The following is a 22,670-nucleotide window of genomic DNA, read 5'->3' as shown; positions in this document are numbered from 1 at the left end:
AGAAATATAAAAACGTGTGATATGATATAAATAATGTTGAATCCATTGTTTTATTTTAGAACCTGTTGCGTGAGACTCATCGGTAGACCATGGCGATAGCTCCAACTCGAACCCGTACCCCTATTCTAATATCTTAGTGAAACATTAATGTAGCCTTATCTCTTGTTTGATCCAGTCCCCTTCAAGGCAAAAATTTTGATGACAAACCATGGTAACATGGAATTTTATGAAAATTTTTGTTTTATTTAATAAGAAACGGACTGAATCGAACACCGAACAAAGTTGCATCAAACTATCTATATATATAAAAATGGATTTTCAATTGTGTTAGTAACGCTAAAACTCGAAAATGGCTAAACGGATTGGGCTAATTTTAGTCTTAAAATATTCGTAGAAGTCCAGGGAAGGTTTTAAAGTGACACGAAGTTCACAGGGACAGCTAGTTTCTTATAAATTAAAATCAAACTTTTGTTAGTTTCGCTAAAACTCGAGAACGGTTGAATCGAATTTACTGTTTTTGATCTTGAAATATTAGTGGAAGTCTAGGGAAGGTTCGTATTAGGAGGGAAGTGATACGGTCCACCGGGTCATCTAGTGTTGCTTAAAAACAGTAGAGTACAGGTGAAAACTGATAGCGGGGATAGCAACACCGATGCAGGTGTGACGTAACGTTAATCCTTTGCCTATTCGAGTGTCAATATTAAGCTAATGGTCAGGCAGATTCGGCTCAGTCCTCGACCGAGCACAGCGCGATCCGTACCGCGGTCATACATAGCGAGACCTGACTCCCACGATATTAGCACTCCGCCTAAAGCCTTCGGGATTTTCACATCAAGGAAAAATGCTGTTTATTTTGGTAATTACCAGTGCTATTATATTTATCCTGGTAATTACCAGTGCTGTTTTGAAGTGAAGTGGTAATCGTGATTATGCACTGTGTGAAATTTGCGTACGGCCTTACGGTATAATGCACTTGTTTAAAGTGTTATTTGGTTATTTTAAAACTTAATTTGAATAAAAATGAATTCAGTTAGACCCACCTACAAAATTGATAGTTATAAAAAATAGCAACATTCCTTAATAAACTTTAGAAATATTTATAAATCCGCGAAATAGAATTTAGTATTTATTATTCGTAGTTGTATCATCATTTTCATAAATAATTAAATAGTAATAAATTATAAGGTAAAAGGCAATGATATTATATGAAAAACTCAATATCATTGGTAAAAGGTCATATTTATTGTCAGTGGATATAAGCTTGGATTATGTGCTTACATAAATTATGTTCAAAATTATAATAATTTGAATAAAATGGTGTGAAAAGTACAAATTAATACAAGATTTTATGATGAGGTAAAACATCGGTATTTTAAAGTTGTCCTTTGAATAGATCGTTAGAATTTCTTTTACTCGAAAAGTAATAAATGACCTTAGATTAATGACCAATTATTAATCTATGTAAATGACATTGTTATCATTAGAAATGCGAGCGCTGTATCCAACAACTAAATTAATCTTAAAAAATCATCACTTAACATTTTAACAAAGTTTCGATGAGTAATTTATCTATTTTTACCGTAATATATAAATTTATAGTTAGCCTTACTGGTGAGTACAATTTTCCACGACGGGAACCCTGTATTTTCAGGATATGAGTTAGTTCTGATTCTACCTACGACCATTCCAAATATGGACCAGATCCTTTCCGTAGTATTTGCATGAAAACACACATACGTATTCACCATTTTTTTCTCTATTATATAATTGTTGTGATAGTCTCTACAATTAGGTTTTGTATGTTTGTAGTTAGCCATTTCAAATCACACAATTTAACGAACGCTTATGCTATTAATTGTATTTTTATCCGTGTCGGGAGTTAAGATTTAATATATCACTGTCCTATTAACATAATATTAAGTCATAACTTAAAGATAAGGTCATTACAATGTAATACAGGTTTGTTCTTAAAGTCCTTATGACGACATTTTTATATTTGTTTACTAAATAGACAAAATATTAACCCATAAATATAATTTCATAGTAAGGAGTTTTTATTTTTATTATTTCCAAAATATTTGTAAGATTTTAGGTTTCTTTTGTGTCAATAAATACACTAAGGGTAAAATAGTAAAAGATTGGATTTTGAATTTTACAGGGGCATTTAGGACCTCGTTTTTTCTCTTTCGTCTGCATATTATATATTTTATTGATCGCTATGCCGGTGGCTTTCCAGGTGCTAGCTGTGTCGTCGCTGTCGGTGCTGGAGGCGCGGGCGAGCGTGGACGGCAGCTCCCGCAGCCAGGTGCTGCGGTACGACATGGACACTGCCAAGATGCCCAACTCATACAGATACCAGTGAGTACAGGCCATTAATTTTAGCGAAATCATATATTTTTTTGTATTCGATTATACAATGTATGTGAGACGTAATAAATTTAACAAGCTAGATTAATAGCACAACATGCCTACATTCATCAAGTCATTATAAAATGCTAACGAATTTTTAAAATAAATATATACAATAGGAATGCTATGAGGATAGGAGGTATGTAATATTTCCCGATATTCGCACAGGTTTTTACTCAACCCCAGCTACCTTCTCCAGAGCATGCGTGCGCAATACGAGTATATTGTTACAATATAACTAAGCTGATACAATTAACCTTGATCTTCTATTGAGACTGTGCACACATTGTATGTCCTATAACGATCGCCTGTCAAGGCAAGGCTTTACTTTAAACTCGGGGTCAAGTACATTGTATAACGTATCCTCATTATGACTCATTTAGTTTAGACTGAAAAACCCAAAATTTTCTGTCATATGGTTATTTGTGTACGCTGTACACATAGAAAAGTGTTCTTGAAGTATGAATCGTTTCAGTAGAAGTACTTAAACGTTATTTCGAAAAAATAGATTTTGAGCTATGCTCCAAAAAGAGCAGAAAGAGCTAAATTAGATGAGTGCGCGCCTAATTCTAAATATTATTTTCACTTTAATCTTAAAAAAAAAACTGCCATAGCATATTAGTGATCGAAGGCCATAGCTATCATTTTGATGATACTATATTAACAATGCCATATAATGTCGTAATTACCACGTCGCTCGTAAAATTGGACTCCACGTTCATATATCTGAGGAAATAACAGAATAACATGTAATATTCTCTTTATGTTATAGTCCGAAGTCTGAAATTCGAACGACAGAGTCTGATGTTCTTATTAATATGTTTAGTTTCGGTCGTATATCCTATTTGATCTAGTTTCGTCATATTTTAGCATATCCGAATATGTAACGTGACATTCGACAAGGCCGGACACAGGTCGTTGAACGCGTGATTCTTCTAAAGCATTTGAGGTTCGGCGTAAACGGGCTACAGGCGACCGCGACTGGTCGCTATTCCGCGCTTTTTCACTATAGCGCGTCCTGGATGATGGTTCTATCAACAGTTCATTAAAAGTCTCGATTTTATTAGGCAAACTCTTCCAAAAAGGACGGATTATGCTAAAATTTTCTGCGATTATTTTGTGGGTCTGAAAGTCGCTTTATAATTTTTTTACAAACGGAACAATAAAATATATCTTATGGCAAAATAACGTACGGTCAGCTAGTATTTTCATGTGATTACAGGAACAGTGAACATTACTTATATTATTTAAAGATAAATACTCAAAACATTAAAATCTATAATATTTTCCGAAGCCGAAATCACTTTGAAGCACACATTATAATAATTCGATCGTTATAAGTCACATCTTTATCGTGTTTAAATCGCAATCATAACAATAATAGATCTCCGTTGAAATGTATGAATATGTAAAGTAAGTCGAGTCAAGTTCAAGGTTTTCGTTGTTTTGTAATCAACGACTCACGTGTTTGTGACGCCACGTTTCTATTAAGAGCGTGATCATCCAAACTAAGTAATATTATAAATGGGAAAGTCTGTCTGTCATCTTTTCAATCTTAAAAAGCTGAGCCGATTTTGATGAAATTTTGGTATCTGCATAACCTTTTCCGGGACTGCAAGTATTTTCAGTCCCAGTGAAGGATATGTGATACTTTTTATCCTGAAAAATGTACGGTTCCCGCTCAATAAACGAATTTTTGCGCAATTTTTTATTGTTTCTATGTATTTAGGAAACTATATTTTCCAGTTACTAAGAACTGAGTATAGTCTAAGTTAACAACAGTTCAAGTAAGTTCAGTAACTTAATCGTGTCCTTAAATTACCGATGCTTGTTAAAAATAAACTTAGATTTAACACTCGTCGAAGTGATACTGTAAAATATATCCAGAGTTAAAAGACAGACATACCTACCTTAGCATTTGAAATACTAGTGTAGATTAACTTTACCTAAACTTTGTAGTTACTAGTTACAAATGTAGGTAAGTCTTAACCTGAATTTACTTATTAAGTTCCCGGATTAAAGTCACAAAATATTCCTGCTCACATTGATGAAACAACAAATGAATGTAAAATAAGATAAACACATCTAGCAATTCTTAAAATATTCATTCTATAAAAAAAACAAAAACTGGAGTCAAAAACGTGTATTTACTATTAATTTACATACAACATTCAATTCTAGAATGTTATTGTTTGGGTATTATTTGTGAATTGAATTCCGACATATTTCCAGATCCACATCTTATTTTTTTTCGTAGCTCTTAGGCTGGTATAAATAGTCAGTACTCAAGATGCGACCCGGTCTCAAGACGCGGTTCGGCTCTGTGATTGGTCCAAATTTTGACAGCCAACCAATCACAGAGCCTGAACCGTGTCTTGAGACCGAGATGCATCTTGAGTACTGACTATTTATACCGGCCTTAGTAGCTAAATGAAATAAAAACAATTAAAGATATTAAAACATACATCATATTTTCAGTATTTCTTAAAGTAGAAAAATATGTTGTTCACAAAGTTACCACACAACAACGTAGCAAAATACACTTAATTATTTCAACCTCTTTTTAACCGACGTCCAAAAAGGAGGAGGTTATAATATGTTCGTCTGTTTATATTTTTCTTACATATTCAGATCACTAATTGCCGCCAGTAACATTTGAATAAATAATATTTTGCCACATAATAACACCAAGGTAGATACGGAATAGAATAACGTTAAATGATGCCTAATTATTATAAGTAATTTATTTAATGACCATTAACTAATATGCAGTATCATTACTCAAGTAACACGCTCTTAAAAGTAATTTAACTGACTTTTATTACTAAAGTCACTGCTTACAGGTTCCTCAGTCTTAACAAAAAAGTATGACTACTAGGTATATTTTGTTTGTTAAATACCTATAAAATTATTAATGATTATATTTAGAGTATGATTACTATGACATAACGCCTCCGTTCCGGTCTAGTGGTTAGAGCGTCGCTCTCGACTCCGGAGGTCGTGGGTTCGAATCCCGCGTTGGAAACATGTTATTTCCAAGTTTGGTTAGGACAATGCAGGCTGATCACCTGATTGTCAGACAAGTAAGATGATCCATGCGTCGGATGGGCATGTAAAAAGTCGGACCTGCGCCTGATCTCTCGCCAGTCGTGTCGGTCTTCCGTCCCACTGGGTTATGAGAGTAAAAGGAATAGAGAGTGCTCTTGTGTACTGCGCACACACTTGGGCACTATAAAATTACTCCTGCGTACCTGGCCTGGTTTCAATGAAACCGGCCACCGTCACCGAAACCGGTGTGGGGAGTATTATTATTATTACTATAACATAGGGCATGAAAAAATATTGTCGTCAAACATATTAAGACGCACGATCTTATATTATGTACACTCAATTTAATTCATTGAAAATAATGTATTATTTTTCAATATTTTGTATCTTGCAGATTTAGATATAAGTATTAATCAATATTATAAAGCAAAGTCGCTTTTTTTCCCTCATGTCCCTTTGTTCCCTTTAATTTTTAAAACTACGCAACGGATTTTGATGCGGTTTTCTTTATTAGAATTAGATAGAGTGATTAAAGAGGAAGGTTTATAAGTATGTTTATTATAACATTCGTTAAATAGTGGAGAAATACTGTTATTTTTGGGGTTTCTAATGTGATGTCATAAATAATTACATTTTTTCCGCTTACATTGCAAACTCAGGCTGAAACCTACGAGATTTATCAGAATAATGTACTAAATATTGTACACTAATCACTATGAAAAGGTTTATCGAAAACTCCGCGATAGCATGTCTATTTATTATGGATCTCCCACAATATATTTTTTTTGTCATTTACTTTTAACTTCAAATAGTTTCTAATTTTCGAAGCGATTTTAACCAATACGGCAATAATCCTTATTCAATTAAATACTTTACATACATTATTAATTTAATATAGATCAATATGGCCCTTTACAGCATATGATTTAAATGAATATTTTCGAAGATATTACAGATTAAAAATTGCGGGACGTACGTAGCTTTTGCGGCGGTACCGACCAATGCGGGCCACGGATAGTAATGAATAAAATTAAAAACTACTGAATCGATTTTAATCATTTCTTCAGTGAGTGACATAGGCTATAATATATTTTATACCCGTGCGAGTACAGGGCGGGTCGCTAGTAAAAATATAAATCGTGTTTCTTACACGTTCAAAAATAATAATGTAGATAGAGCGCGTTGATGTCTAATACTCTGTGTAGTGTAAAGTATCAAAATAATCTTGGTCTAAGGGTTTTGTCGGAATTAACTTAGTATAAAATAATCATTTAAACCTTACGAGATTAATAATGCGTAGCATATAAAGTAGTTATTAGCATTAAAATGCGTAATACTATTTTATAAATAGTTGCTAACATTAATAAAGAGCTACGCATCCATTTCGTCTAAATATCAGCCGTTAAACTCGATACAAGTAACTTTTGACCTTAAATTCAAATATTACAATAATTTTATTTCAATTTAAATAAGCTTTTATTGTATCATAATATTCATTTTACATCCTATTCAATTGTTAAATACAACGTAGTATTGCGTATAAGGATACATTTGTCATAATAATATTTATGAATTGCGTTATAATGTTATTACTTATTAGTTAGTATTTATTATAATACACCGGTTTCGGTGACTGTGGCCCATTTCATTGAAATCAGGCCATCTGGCCTGATTTCAATGCGTATCTACGCAGGAGTAATTTTATAGTGCTCAAGTGTATGCGCAGTACACAAGAGCACTATTCCTTTACTCTCATAACGCAGTGGGACGGACGACTGGCGAGAGATCAGCCGCAGGACCGTCTTTTTACATGCCCATCCGACGCATGGATCATCTTACTTGTCAGACAATCAGGTGATCAGCCTGCATTGTCCTAACCAAACTTGGAAATAACATGTTTCCAACGCGGGAATCTCGGACCTCCGAGAGTCAAGAGCCACGCTCTAAGTCACTGGACCACGGAGGCGTTAAAGTATTTAGTATTTAGTGGTATTTATTACTTATTAGTTATTACCTAAGTATACAGTATTTATGTCTTGGCGGACGCATAAATAATTGTGATATTTAGCTGACAGCCATGCTATATCCGTGTCTAGTCTATTTTGTTGTCGTCCTTTTGCATTACGTCATTTGCGTATTTTAACTTTTTAATTATTTTCTTTGAGACAATTCTAGAGGGCACGAGTACCAATATGTCTATTTGTTTGTTTGTTCGACATTGGGCTGACTTTATACATTAATTCAGATGATGCGTAATAAAAGGTATTTTGTGACATAAGTGTGTTGTTGATGTAACAAGATCATATAAAACCTTTTATTTTTTAAAGATAATATTGAAAAAATAATGCAAGAATCATACCTAGACCCTTCTTTTTATTTTTAATGAATGGTCAATCTTTGGATCTGTAGCAAGGGTGTTAAGCTATTAACTATTTGACTTTGGTTTACTCAGTTATCAGAACAATCCATATTTTAGGACCATCAAATCAAAGTGTGAAATCCTTTCTATCTCTGTTAGCTACCACTTTCGAGATTTTTCGCAAATAAAATTGTTGTTCATCTTATCAAAATGAAGCTACTCACAAAAAATTAGCTTGATAGTAAACAAAAAATTGTTCTAGGGAACCCAGACTTTGATGTGTTATGAGTCGCATGGAGTGAAAGAGAATATAATATTATGTCAAATTAAGCATAATATTACTGTGTTCATTACAAGTTAGAAATAGTAGTAGATAACTGTATTTTTAAACTAGATATATTTTTACAAGATATTTTAACAACACTGATTCTTGATTTCCTACCTTAGAAGATCACGTTTTCTTGTTTAAACTATTCCAAGAAGCGTCCTTAATTCTGTCATTAGTTTAGGATAAACTAATATGTGTTGACATATGAATGCACTTAATTCACCGTCAACAAATATTTGCCGTCCATTCACAGAATATATTTGACGCTCAGTAAATATTTTTAATCCTAAAATTAATATTGGATTTGAGTCATTTGGGAATGTTTATTTACATAATATCTCTAATTAATTTGAGCAAATTTAAATAATATTACGAGTTGTTCACCAATAAATTAAAAATATCTTTAATGACGTGTTCTGGTGTAAAATGATATATTTTTATTTATGGTGATGGTTTTTGGATTGACTTTATATCAGTTTATTAAGAGGTTATTGACTTTAACAATATTTACGTAAGCATTAATTTTTATAATAATTTTTATTGAATCTAAGACAAACGTGGCAATGCTAATTTCTAGTACAATTTAGCTTATATTATGTGACATATTCTTTAAGTCTAGACTCAGCTCTGGAGTTTTTTTAGATCCTAGTGCAATCGATCTAAGCTGCATGTAACATTCTAATGAGGCAGTTTTTTAATTATGTACTATCGAGGTTGATTCATAGGCAGATGGTAGACCAACGTAATTTGGTCGTATTATGTAAAAACCCAGCCGATAGATCACGATTTTAATTTGACAAAACTCGACCAAATGTCGTAGGTCCATCAACTGCTTATATGAATAAATTTCTTTGATGTTACAAGTATCTTCTATCCTTACTCTGTCTACTCTGCTTACTCCTCAACCTCACGGACGTCGTTGTAGCTTGATGTCAATGGGCATTCCGACATGAACTCCCAATAATGACCCGGAACGGACATTACTCACCTTGACCGTTACTACGTGACCCTATTGTCCCGGCCCCCGGGGAAAGTGGTTGCGTTGGCGCCATTATAATAAGTAAAAGTTTAGGGCCGTTTTCCCGTAATAATTATGTATGGGTTTTGACTTATAATGCTTCTACACGTTGGCAAATGATGGCCAAGCGATTACAAATGTAAAGGGGTATATAATATTTGTCAATTATTTAATCCTCCACAAGCTCCATCGTGGGTATCGCAGACACAAAATATTTTCATAATATGATTGATGGGTTAAGAGGGTTGTATTTTAGCACAGTGCGAGTAAATAAACAATTTTCTAATTAAATAAAATCATACAATAATTTTGCAAATATTTCGAGTCAGATTTAGTTAACTCTGAAAACATCTAAATTATTTTAAGGCTTCAACTTACAAATCGTCTATCTATACAGGTATAATAAAACTAAGTAATAATACTTTAGGGTGTGTATACTGTATATACACCCTAAAGTATTATTTTTTATATTAATAGAGTTCGCTGTGAAAGTACTAGCGCTGAAAGAGTAACTTTTTTCATCTTTGTATGGAAAAATTCATGACGTGGGTGCGCTTGCCCATACAAATCACAGAAAAAAATGTGCTCTTTCAGCGCTGCTACTTTTACAGTGAACTCTATAAAAGAGACACATACAGTATTATCACTTAGTTTTGTTACACCTTGTATAGGCTGCTTCACTGTCATAGAGGCAATCATAATATCCATCACGGCCCAACGTGGAGAAAGCCCTTTACATGACTTATTGTGATGATGATTTATGTGTCATATAATATTGATTATTATGAACGTGATGTCAGTAAGAATCATCATTATGAGCATTGAGCATAATAATGATGATCTTTAACACAACAATACATCATCAATAATGTCGATGTCATCACACATCATCGTTGGGCATAACGGGATGTCAACATGACAAAGATGATTTGACCGACAAAAAAGAGAAGGTTCAATGTTTGACTTTGGATATTTTTTGTGACAAAACATGATGCATTTTTTAATTTAACAAAATATATATATATATATATATATATATATATATATATATATATATATATATATATATATATATATATATTTAGGTATACAGAGTGCATGAGAAGTAAATTTTAATACATTCCGTAGCTATATTGAGTAGGTTATATATTATCGTGGTGTGTGTTATGTACCTTCGGTGGTACATTTTTTAAATTTATTAATTCATAGGCAGGCGGATCTTCGTCATTTGGTCGGGTTATGTCAATTCAGTATTAGTCGTGATCTGTCTGGCTGGGTTTGACATAACGCGACCAAATGACGTAGGGCCACCAACTGCCTATAAATCGAGTTCGTCGTTGCATTTTATCAATACAAATAGATCGCTATACATTGATTTTTGGGCTTTTACAATTTTCCTGATAAATAAAGCAGCCTCGACAAAACGAGTCCAATGAGTAACCTCAATAGCCTGACCAAATATGTGATAAAATTTTAATTCGAGTTTAATCATCAAGTAATTAGTGTGTTCGTTGAATCGCAATTAACGAGAATAAAGAAATTTTAAAGGGCCCATTACGTGACTACTGAGGAGTTAAAATATGGACACAATAAATTTATGTACAAAAAATATAAACTTCACTTTTTAACCTCCGACTCAAAAAGAAGGGTGTTACAAGTTTGACGTGTCTTTAAATTCTGTCTGTCTGTAGCATCAAAGCTCCCGAACGGATGAATCGGCCCGATTTCAATTTAGTTTTTTTTTCTATATTAATGGTGATTTACGTGCGAGTGTTCTTTGACATGTTTGATGGAAATCTGTTGAGCCGTTTAAAAGTTGTGGGGGGTGAAAGTGGAAGAGAATTACTGAATGTCTGCAAATATACTCGAGTGGAGTCTTAAATAAAAGCGCATTACGTGGATATTACAAAATATGTCGGGGGTTTTTATAATTTTTAATTTATAGTTATAATCGCTTCAAGGACACGGCTGTTAGGGTCAGTTCACATTGTAACATGGGAACATTAGGATGCATTTTTAAATGAGCAATTCAAAAAGAACTACCAGCCAGACATCGAGAGCGGTCGAAATCGGTCAATTCAATATATTGAATGTGTCTTCTTGTGCAGTATGATACGAGGTTAATATTATACTCTTTGCTGCAGTAGTAAAGTTCAGTTAAAAAAACTACTTTAAAAATATTGCTAAATATTGCTTTGCATTTATACGTAGCAAAATAAAGCATTATAAACTGACCCTTATTTTACTGTATACTTCTTGTACTGTGGTAATGAGAAGTTAAGAAATAACGAGATGTGAGATAATACAGCTTCACCGACAAGTGTTACCTGTCCGCAAAAACACGGCGGAATGTCAACCACGTGAAACTCATCTTGCATGTCTCCGTATAAATATGGCTTAAATGGTTTTATTTTTAACTTTATAGAATTTTATTACCAAGAATTATGCGCTTAATTTACTGGGAAGTTCGTATAGGGCGAATATTTATAAACCGAGTCAAAATTGGTTTCATGAAATGAAAAACCTATGTACGTATTCCGTGTGCATTGCTTGGAACTTTCGTTCCATCGCACATGCAAAAAATCTCTTAGGATAGCTCGTCTTTTTAAGTACGTGGAAAGAAAATAATAATAATGATGATGTTGTTTGTACGTAGGCATCTGGCCTATGAATAACATAAAACCTAAGTATCCGGCGCGGTCGCAGCCTGAAGTTTTGGAGGGGGTCCCTCACTAGTCACTACACTAAAAATTTATCGCTGATATAGGATATCTAGAAGTTTCCTTTTATTATTTGGCAAGATTTTGAGATTTTTCAATTTGACCTTAGATTATGGGGGGAGGGGGTCATGTCCCCTGTGACCCCCCCTCCCCCCTTCGGACCGCGCCTGAAACCTATGAGGGCATTGCTACAGGAACCTACCGGGTTTTTCCCACTTTGTTTACTTCAAAACATATTTGGCATAAAATTCTTTTTGGCGCTAAATACATTTATTTTGGCGCCTTCGTCTGACTCAGACGTAATCACAAACCTGTACGCTATAAAATTATGGTAATAGACAAATTCTATTAACATAATAAACAGGTGTGTCTTTAAACTTGTATATTAGCCCGAAATTCTTGGGTAAAAATCGTAAGAGTTATAAAATTTTATGCAAGGCCGCCAAATTCAATTAAACATAATGCTTTATTAATAGATTCAATTCAATTAATGAATTGATTTTATAGTAAATCTACAGCTGACATTTGCCCCCTATAAAATGAAACGAATATCAATGGAATTCACCGACAATATAACATTTAGTATAAGAGAAGTCGATAGGCAGATGTCAGATAGCAGACCTACCTAACTTGGTCGCGGTATGTTAAACCTAGATCACGACTAACATAACCTAACCAAAGCAAATGTACGCCATTTGGTTTTTTACAAATTGAAATAGTAGTATTAAAAATACTCAGTGATAAGCTGGACAGGGCCCCCCCTACTGAAGCACTGGGTCCATGCACACGTGCATGTATCCGGTGCACCAGAGGGTGGCAAATATTTTTTTTTTTTTTATATGAAATAAGGGGGCAAACGAGCAAACGGGTCACCTGATGGAAAGCAACTTCCGTCGCCCATGGACACTCGCAGCATCAGAAGAGCTGCAAGTGCGTTGCCGGCCTTTTAAGAGGGAATAGGTTAATATAGTAAGGAAGGGAAGGGAATAGGGGAGGGAAGAGAGGGGAATAGGGTAGGGGATTGGGCCTCCGGTAAACTCACTCACTCGACGAAACAAATATTGAAATTAATAAGATTTATTTCCTGCTAGTTTAAGAATTTTTCTATGGGTTATATTTTACCTAAAATAAACGTATTTTATTTATTTATTTTCAAAAGCCTCAAAAAAAATATTAAAAAATAAATAAAATGAAAGAGTGTAATGTTCGGGCCACACTAACGTTTAACGTCAATGCCCAACAACGCGACAATTATTGCGATAATTTTAACGCGTTAAAGTGGGTGGCTACACTTGAACGGTCAACGTTTAATGCCCACCGGCGTTGAAAACGGCGTTGATTTTACTTAACCGACTTCAAAAAAATGAGGTTATCAATTCGACGCGTATGTATGTAATATTCCAAAACTGCCTAATTTTCGTATATCAGCGTCTGAACAAATGTGCCAAAATATTTCAAAAGTGTAGGTATTTATGTATGTATGCATGTTTTTATGTTTGTGTTCGCATATCTCTGGAACTACTATTGCGATTTCAGTAAATCTTTTTTTGTTGTACTAGATATTGTTCAACTTAGGGAATAGTGCAAGTTGCATCAAAATTGGTTCAGTAGTTTTGGAGGTAGGGCGATTTAATTCTAAATTACGTACAATTTTGAAGTCGCGTTTATCTTTTTATAATGTTAATTCATTTCTTCAAAAAGTAATAATTCTATTATTCGTCGTCATGCATCACTTTGCATTCCACGTAACTTTTGAGTGTCGAATCCCACAAAAATGGTTCGGTTTGCAAAATCTCAAAAAAAAAAGCAATTACTTTCTCGTTAGGAGTAACTAGAGTGGAGTGAAGACCCCATAACCAAAGTGCGTATTTAAATTTAAAAAAACGTGCGATTTGAATGCAAACAAGTCGAAGCCAACTCGTGTGATCCCGTCGGGCTCTCAACGCACAGTGACGATACGTAGTGTGGCCGCTTCATCGCGTTAAACCGCCACTAGAGCTATCGCCAAACGGCAAACGGCATTGTAAACGCCGTTGAAAATTATCGCGTTAAATTGTGGCTACACCTACGGCTAACGTCCAACAACGCGATAATTAACGGCGTTTGACGTTAGTGTGGCCCGAACATAAGAGACGCTTAAGAAGTTGCCTCCAGTTGCACCAAGGTTCATTATACAATGTGTTACGTAATCAACGATGGATTGTTTAATAACTTCGGTTATTTAATTCGAAAACATTAATAACGGTCGGACAGTTCATTATTTATTTCGATATTTTAATTCGAGTTATTAAACTGTCGTTATTCAATTCAGTTATTTAGGAAATGAAATGATTATTTGATATTGGTTTTTATTTTGTTTTTTTGCAATGAAATTGAATATGTTCCCTAGATTTTTTTTTTATTACTATTAAGCAAAACTTTCGTGAGTAGCTTGTTGATTACAGAACCCTAAAGTATGTAAAAGTGTGTGCTATAACTAGCTATTTATTACCTTTCGCATTACTTACTTAATTTTGTGGCCACCTGCAATTCATTTGCTGTTGATGCTCGTGCGGCGTGCTCTGATTCTCAAAATATAACCGTGCCCTTATTATACAAAATTTCACCTAAATCGGGGTCCAGTGATTTAAACGTGAATCTTATATATATAAAACTCAAAGGTGACTGACTGACATGGTGATCTATCAACGCACAGCCCAAACCACTGGACCGATCGGGCTGAAATTTGGCATGCAGGTAGATGATAATATGACGTAGGCATCCGCTAAGAAAGGATTTTGATCAATTCCACCTCCAAGGGGTTAAAATAGGGGATGAAAGTTTGTATATAATAATATTTCTTAACGCGAGCGAAGCCGCGGGCAAAAGCTCGTATATAATATACAGACAGGCTTTCATTATTAATATTAAGTATAGATTTTTGGAGGCCTTTGCCTAGCAGTGAGGTCATATTATAAGCTCTAAAAAAAGATGTCCATGAACAACAAAATGTTCTGCTTTTCCAGCTACGACGCCAGCGACGGTTCGTCGCGGACGGAGCAGGGCGCGTATTCCAGTAGCGGGAACAGCGCACCTGCCCTCAAAGTCAACGGCGCGGTCCGGTGGTACAACGACAAGGGCCACCTCTACGAGATGATATACAAGGCCGGCAGGAGAGGCTATAGAACGATCATCAGGAGAGTGCGAGAATAGACTCTGTGTTTAACACGATTGGGACTATATTTGTGTGTGTCGGAAGGTATTATTGTTGACGAATTTCTCACGAGACTGCGATATTGCGATATTATTAGTTGTATTTTGCACTGTTTTTCCTATTTATTAAACTAAATTATTACTTGTTCGGCATTTTTATTTACCGCATAATTGACGATTAAATCTGATTATAAAGCCCCCAGTACACAAAGACCTAATGCAGGCCATCGTGAACTGTAGACCACTGTAGTTTGTAGTGTCCAATAGATCTTTACATTATGTAGAGCTGCCTATACTTGGATGACATTTTCAGAGAGGACGTGGGTAAAAAACAAAGATGACCCAAGTGTGTGTCACCTGAAAAACCTGAAGGCAGCGTTACTTTTGTTTAGCTTATTCCAAAGCATCGTTGTAGCAGCTGCCTGAGCTGTGGTTGTAAAAGGAACATTTAACTTTATTCCTAAGATAATGTTTTTAATAAGCAAAGATATGAGTAGTTCACTAAGTTTGTGAATGTGTGAGTGAGTCATTAGACGAGATCCTGGTAGAGGTTATTTCTCCCGTATGTAAATTACACTCTCACGCAAATGAAATATTTTTTTTTTCAATTATCTAATAAAATTGTTCTCAAAAACGTTACAAACTAAAGTAATGTCTTTAAAATTATGTAATAAAATTGCTCTTAAAGAAACTTATTTAAAATTTAAAGCCCATTATCATATTTTATACCCTCTTACTCGAGTGTACCTTTTTAATTACCAACCAGGCTTTGATGGTGTTTAAAAAGTGATTCAATGATGCATATAAGGTAAAGCGTGTTACGAATTTCTTAAACAATACTCATTCGGGCCAAGCAAAGACAATATTGGCGTCCTTGCAGGCTGCAAGTGACAATTCGAGCTTGCAACACTGATATATGTTATCACCTCTATTACGCAGTGTATTTGGCCATACCGTCGGCAAACAAACTCAAGTATTTAAGAAGAAATATCTTCTCCACCTAGCATTCATAAAATAAGTTAACACTCGTGATCGTATAAAAAAAAAATAAAAAAAAATGTTCGCGCTGGTAAGTAAAACGTTCAGCTGTTTTATTTATTAACTAATAAAACCACGATTATAATAAAAAGCCGATTTTGCATATAAAACATATTATGTTTGTGTCGTAAATTTTACGAATGTCAAGTGTTCTCTATGATTTTATTATAAATTTTTAAGTTCATACTTTTCAGTAGGTAATGAACCTCGTTTCTGGGGTCGTGGGTACGACCCTCGGGTAGAGAATATTAGGATTTTAGCAAAATGTCAACGAAAACATAAAGCAATTAAAGAAGTGGATGGAAAAATATCTTACATTCTTGTGTGAAGCATCAGCTGAATTTAAATAAAGACACTTATTTTATTTTATGAGCCATTTAGAAAAACTGTTGATATAAGATTCGGATGTTTGGTTACTTAGAAAGCTTATTTATATGAGTGTATAATAAATCTTATTTATATGAGGGTATAATAATATAATAAATTTATTTATTTATTTTTATTTATTTATTACACTTCTTGCACATTGTACAATGGCGGACTTAATGCCATATGGCATTTTCTACCAGTCAACCATTGGGTGGTAACAGAGACAAAACCAACATCACAGGTGCTTTCTGTGTAGAAAAAAAAATGAAAACATTCAGATAAAACATGATAAAATATACTTTATACACTTATAAATATGATAATAAATACTAGACCTTATATATACTATAATTCTACAATATATATTGTCATAATATAATATATAACTTATACATATACATAATAATATTTTTATACTTATATATAAGTACATTCATACAGACATATATAAAATACTGTAATAAAATACTTAATTTAATACTTATAATTCTGCCGATTATAAGTATTAAATTTAGACAGGAACTAAGAAAATTTCTCTTACAATTGAATTGAAAATAAAATCTCGCACAATCTTTAATTGAAGGCTAGCCCTTCAATTTACATACGTAGGCAATTGTTTGACGAGTAGGTATTAATTATTATAAGAACTCAGGAATCTCCGATTTGGTGAGGGCCAACGCCCAACGGGCATCTATAAACTACATAACACTTTCAAGTACTCGTAGCTTATGATCTATTATTCATTGGCCTTTACGTCTGTGTCAGACGATTTACGGCGTATTGGTCTGTGTTACAGCTCTTTTCATGACTGTGCTAGCCCATACGTGAGCGACATTGACGACCACAGTAACGACAGGAAAAATTAGAGGTTGATGGATCTATTATAGAATTTAAAAAAAAATATCCTCAAAAAGTCTGGAAAATTATTATTGATGGCACCTATGGTCATGAGTCATGACTTTTTAAGCCTATATATTATTACAGTAGATCTTCGTAGTGTCCTCGAAAATCTTTAAAGCTGAAATATATTTTAAGATTAATGTTACATATTATTGTGGGCGAAGTCTGATCAAAAAAGGCGAAGAAAGGTCAATGAACTATTAGAATTTTGGAAATAGGATTTGGAGCTAAATAATAAACATACATTTAATATGTTTAACATTCTAGCATAGTAGTAGTAGTAGGTAACCTAGTATTCATTATGATGAAAATATTATTAAACGTTTTGTTTCTTTATTATTTAATAATTGCGTAATATTTGATAAATACAAGCAATAAAAGCCATTACAATTTCCGTTGTTACTACGTATATCGACCTCTAACACATTAAAAATGCGTACAAAAATAAATATACGAATATCCTGGTCAACAACCTGAAAAAATACGTAATAAAATGAAGCAAGGTCAATACTATAACAGTAAAGTGGAGGTGTTATATTATTATGTATAAAAATAAACATATTATACGGCTCAAACAAAACCCTAAAAAACCCGGTTAAACTTTTATAACTCAGCCGTGTTGTCATTATCTTTTGAATGTTCTGTTGGTATTCTCACTTTTTTTGGGCTTACTTTAAGTAAAAGTACCTGGTAACCGTCAACCGAGCTAAGAGTCTGAAGGTGAGTAGTATTATATAGAGAATAGATTCAACGTTCAAAAAATGTAAGTTGATACCCATTTTAAATGTTGAAACCCATTTACACGTGGGAGAGCCATGCTTCGGCACGAATGGGCCGGCTCGACCGGAAAATTAACCACGTTCTCACAGAAAACCGGCGTGAAATAGCGCTTGCGCTGTGTTTCGCCGAGTGAGTGAGTTTACCGGAGGCCCAATCCCCTGCCCTATTTCCTTCCCTACACTCCCCTATTCCCGTCCCTACCCTCCCCTATTACCCTATTCTCTCTTAAAAGGCCGGCAACGCACCTGCAGCTCTTCTGATGCTGCGAGTGTCCATGGGCGACGTAAGTTGCTTTCCATCAGGTTACCCGTTTACTCGTTTCATAAAAAAAAACATTATTTTATTTTATTTTAGACGAAAGAGAAAAGGCTTAACATGCGTGGTTTTCCAGGAAGAGCTCGTTAGATATTTTCTTATCCCTTCAAACATACTAAATTTCTTGGATATAATATTAATAATATTCGTAAGAAACCTACTAATATGAATAAATATTATTATTGTCTTGTTTAAAGTATAATAAAGATAGTATTATATTGGATCATGAACACTTAAGTGTTCCAATACGCAAGAACATGTAACGTTCGGTGCCTTCATTTGTCTTCCATTATTTTTATATGGATGCGATTCTGGTTGTGACATGGCCGGAGTCCTTACTTTAAAAATAAATGAAATATTTAGGCATAATTATTTAGATGTAGGTATTTTATTTATATTTTAAACTTAGCTCTCAAAATAGCTAATTTTACTAAACTAAAATTATAATATTCTGTTCGTGACATTTATGATATACACATTAATAGAAAGTTGACCTGGTGCTGCAGCATCACCTGGTAATCAATAGGATACCCAACTCCTCACCAACTTAGAGCAATGGTTTCGTACTTAGGCTCATTTTAATTGCGACAAGTAGAAGTAGATGTAGATAAACAGTAAATATTTGCATGCTGCTGCTGCAGCATCACCTGGATTCTATAGGAGCCGAGCTCCATATGAACCCAAAGTGGAGGTGAAACCTCCACTTTGGGATCATAATTATGGAGCTGTTTTGACTCATAGGCCGCATCCAAAAGCCTCCAACAGGACATTCATAGATGGTATTCATTGGGATATGATCCTGTTGATAGGAATATTATAACCAACACAAGTTTAAAAAGCATGAAATAAAATAAAATTAAGAAATTAAAAAAAAAACCGCGCCAAACAACTTTAAAAAGTAATGAAATAATATTTACTGACTTTAAGTACAGAATAGATAATAGTTCAACTTTAAGTTTAAATAATTCCTAAGTGTAAAGTGATATTTTAGTCCATAATTGTTGTCAAGGTGTGTCGGGGGACCGCTAATGTAGATATATGTATAATAATGTAGGTATAGATGTTGGATTTCACCATGATTTCACATAACAATTCACAGCGAACCAAATCGAGACAATCAGTGACTTGGCGATACAAAATTCAAAAGAAGTGACAACAATCATCAATGACTAAAATATCAATTTACACTTAGGAGTTATTTAAACTTAAAGTCAGTAAATATTATTCCATTACTTATTAAAGTTGTTTGGCGGCGTTTTTTTTAATTTCTTAATTTACAATAACCAGTTAGGTATATAAATTTATGATATTAAGGGCCTTTTTCACCACTTCCTGATAAGTGCTGGATAGGCTATCCACTTAACTTGACAGATAGAGAATGGAGAATCTGTCAAAAAAAGTTGTGGATAGCCTATCCGGCGCTTTATCAGGAAGTGGTGAAACAGGCCCTAACTGGTTTACCATCTATTCCTTTTTTACCATCTACCGATTTACCTTTCAGAAAATGTTAACCGTCGCAGCGGCGGTTGCGGCAATAAGTGCGCAGGCGCAGGAAACCACCAGGACCGCCCAAATCGTCACAGAGAAGTCTCTAGTCAACGCTGAAGGATATAAGTTTAAGTGAGTGTCAGATTTATTTGTTTTTGACAAAATCAATAATAATTGGTATTTCTAATGCCCAGTTTTGAGAATGTGCCTGATTTCTTTTGACCTGACTCATACGTCAAGTTTCTTAAAGGGACTGGGCATTCTTTTCTTTTTGATAACCAATGAAACGCGCTAATGCGCTAAAACCTAAACTTTTTAGCAGACTACTATAAGATATTGTTTAAGTTACGTACGCGTATGTCATGGTTGCTTAGGCGCTAATATTTTTTTACTAACAAGTAACATATTATCGTGTGCTACTGCTGAGTGCTGGGTAAAAAAAAGTCGAAAAAAAGGAATTATTAACCATCCTTAAAAATATAATATCATCCTATAATTACATACTTACTTTGTATGGTAAGGCATAAAAAGTAAAAAACGTTTTTCAGAAAAAAATCCTAATTTCACTAGGATTTTTTTCTGAAAAAGCCGCCAAAATTCGTTACTATCATAATATCTAACAATACTTGAAACTCTACTCATACTTTTATCAGTAGGTAGAAAAATCAGTAGGTTATCTTTATAAGTACCTTTTAAACAATTTTATAAAATTAATTTTATAACTGTTTATAAACAATAATGTTAATAAATTAAATATTTTTCTAGGTTATTAAAAAATAAAAACATTCTAGACGTATAATTGTAGTTAGTTAAAAATATCATAAAATAATTATTAGATCCAGCTCAGACTTACTAAACATTTGTATCAATTTGCCAGAAAAGAAGTCTCAAATCAGTAAGTCTATAAATATTATCAGATTTAAAATTTGTGTTAAAATGAATACGTTTTTAGAAGCTAGTTACATTAGAACAAGCGTAGTTTCTAGGTTTATTTAGCATCGCCCTTGTCACTTAGGTGTTACAAATTTATAACAAATGATGTTGTCCGCGACCTTTTTGCGTATTTTGCACATACTCGTACACTGCGACATACACTGCGCTGTAATAAAAAAAATTATCGACCTTTTCTGTGACTAAAATTCACAGTAAAGTTCATTATAATCGGTTAAGCAGTGAAACTAACATTTGTCCGCACAAAATTTTGCCCACGACGTTGTCCATTCTTCGGACTATAAAATCCATACCAAACTTCATCTAAATAGGTTCACCTGTCATTGCTTGTACTGTACGCACAACTTTCGCATATACCTACTATAGACACAAATGATAAAGTAATATTATAAGTTCTTTAATATTTTTAGCACAGTCACAAGACGTAAAGAATATAGTAGTACTTTAAAATTTCTTTTATTTCAGTTTCGAGACGAGCGACGGTGTTTCACGTCAGGAGGAAGCCCATCTCATCACAGTTGGAGACCACCAGGGTATAGGAGTCAAGGGCTCCTACTCCTACTACAGTCCTGATGGCACGCAGTACATAGTTACCTTCACAGCCGACGAGAAGGGATACAAGCCGACCATCAGAATAGCCTCGCAGAACCAATAAATATGTATAAGAAAATATTTGGTTTCATATCTTTACCCTATCATTGTTTTAGGCGTCAAATGAACTGGTGTCATACTATGAATTAAGGCTAGTTAAAACTTTAGATTATTCCAATCCTCTGCAATCTCTCTCTGCATACAATCCATTATCCAGCATAAGATTGCATATCTAATGCTGGATAATGGATTGTATGAAATGTAAACTGACACTGGAATTAATGAATAGCATTCCAGTGCATTCCAGAGCCCGTTTATAGTATTCTAGTAGTAATCGAACGTTGGAATGGATAAATGGATTGGAATAATGTAAGCCCGCCATTAATATTATGTTAAAATGCAATTAGTTTCGCTCGGAGTCCGTTTTAAGACATGAAATGACCTTCGCGGTCCATACATTTTATATTTAAAAAAAAAATTAAACAAAGGTAATTACGGAAATTACATAGGTATTTATTTAGATATCAATGAGAAAAGTAACCATTTTTGTAGCCAATTATCTCTCTGAAGTTTGGGGTGAAATATTGGTGTAATCGCTGTGAAGAGGCTGCATATTGACATTAAATCGGAGATGTTGAAGTCCTAAGATGAACGAAGATCATCTTCGAACATGCTTGGTCCGCACACGATGGGTCGGCGGTCCGGATGCGGACCGCGGTTCGCCATTTTGTGACCCCTGTTATAATGTATGGATAGTTTTACCTGACTGCCGCAGGTGACATAGGTCCGTGCAAGTTGAAGCCCACTTTTGTGTTCAAATTAGACTTCTCGCCTGTGAAGTAGTTCAGCTCGAGAGTTGTCAACACAAAATAGTTTTTTAAGGTCTGATAGCATGCAGGTAACAAACCACGGGTGAGGCGACGCGGCAGAGTAACGGACAGTTTTAATTTATGCGGTTTTGTAACAACCAAAATGAGTCACAACGTACGGTCGCGTGCCTCATAAAAAGTGTTCTTTATCTATAATCATATTTTAGTTACAAGAATTTTTATATTTATTGAGTTGGATATCAAATAACAAATGAGGAGCTGGCATTCCGAAGATATGCGAAATGTTCTCGCACAAGTTAATTTCGTTTCATAAATAATAATATACAGTAAAATA

At 34.2% G+C, this 22,670-nt stretch overlaps 1 protein-coding gene across 1 annotated transcript; it reads left to right on the top strand.

Annotated features, from left to right (window-relative positions):
• Positions 1-706: 706 nt before the first annotated feature.
• On the top strand, positions 707-21,570 carry LOC121731209. The gene is made up of 5 exons (XM_042120563.1): positions 707-856; positions 2,237-2,358; positions 14,888-15,068; positions 19,978-20,096; positions 21,381-21,570. Exons 1-5 carry the CDS (start codon positions 842-844, stop codon positions 21,568-21,570), a joined length of 627 nt encoding a protein of 208 aa, XP_041976497.1. The 5' UTR covers positions 707-841.
• Positions 21,571-22,670: the final 1,100 nt, after the last annotated feature.

Source organism: Aricia agestis, chromosome 10, assembly GCF_905147365.1.
Source record: "Aricia agestis chromosome 10, ilAriAges1.1, whole genome shotgun sequence".
Lineage (NCBI taxonomy): Eukaryota > Metazoa > Arthropoda > Insecta > Lepidoptera > Lycaenidae > Aricia > Aricia agestis.
This window is presented reverse-complemented; position numbering and strand designations above follow the sequence as displayed.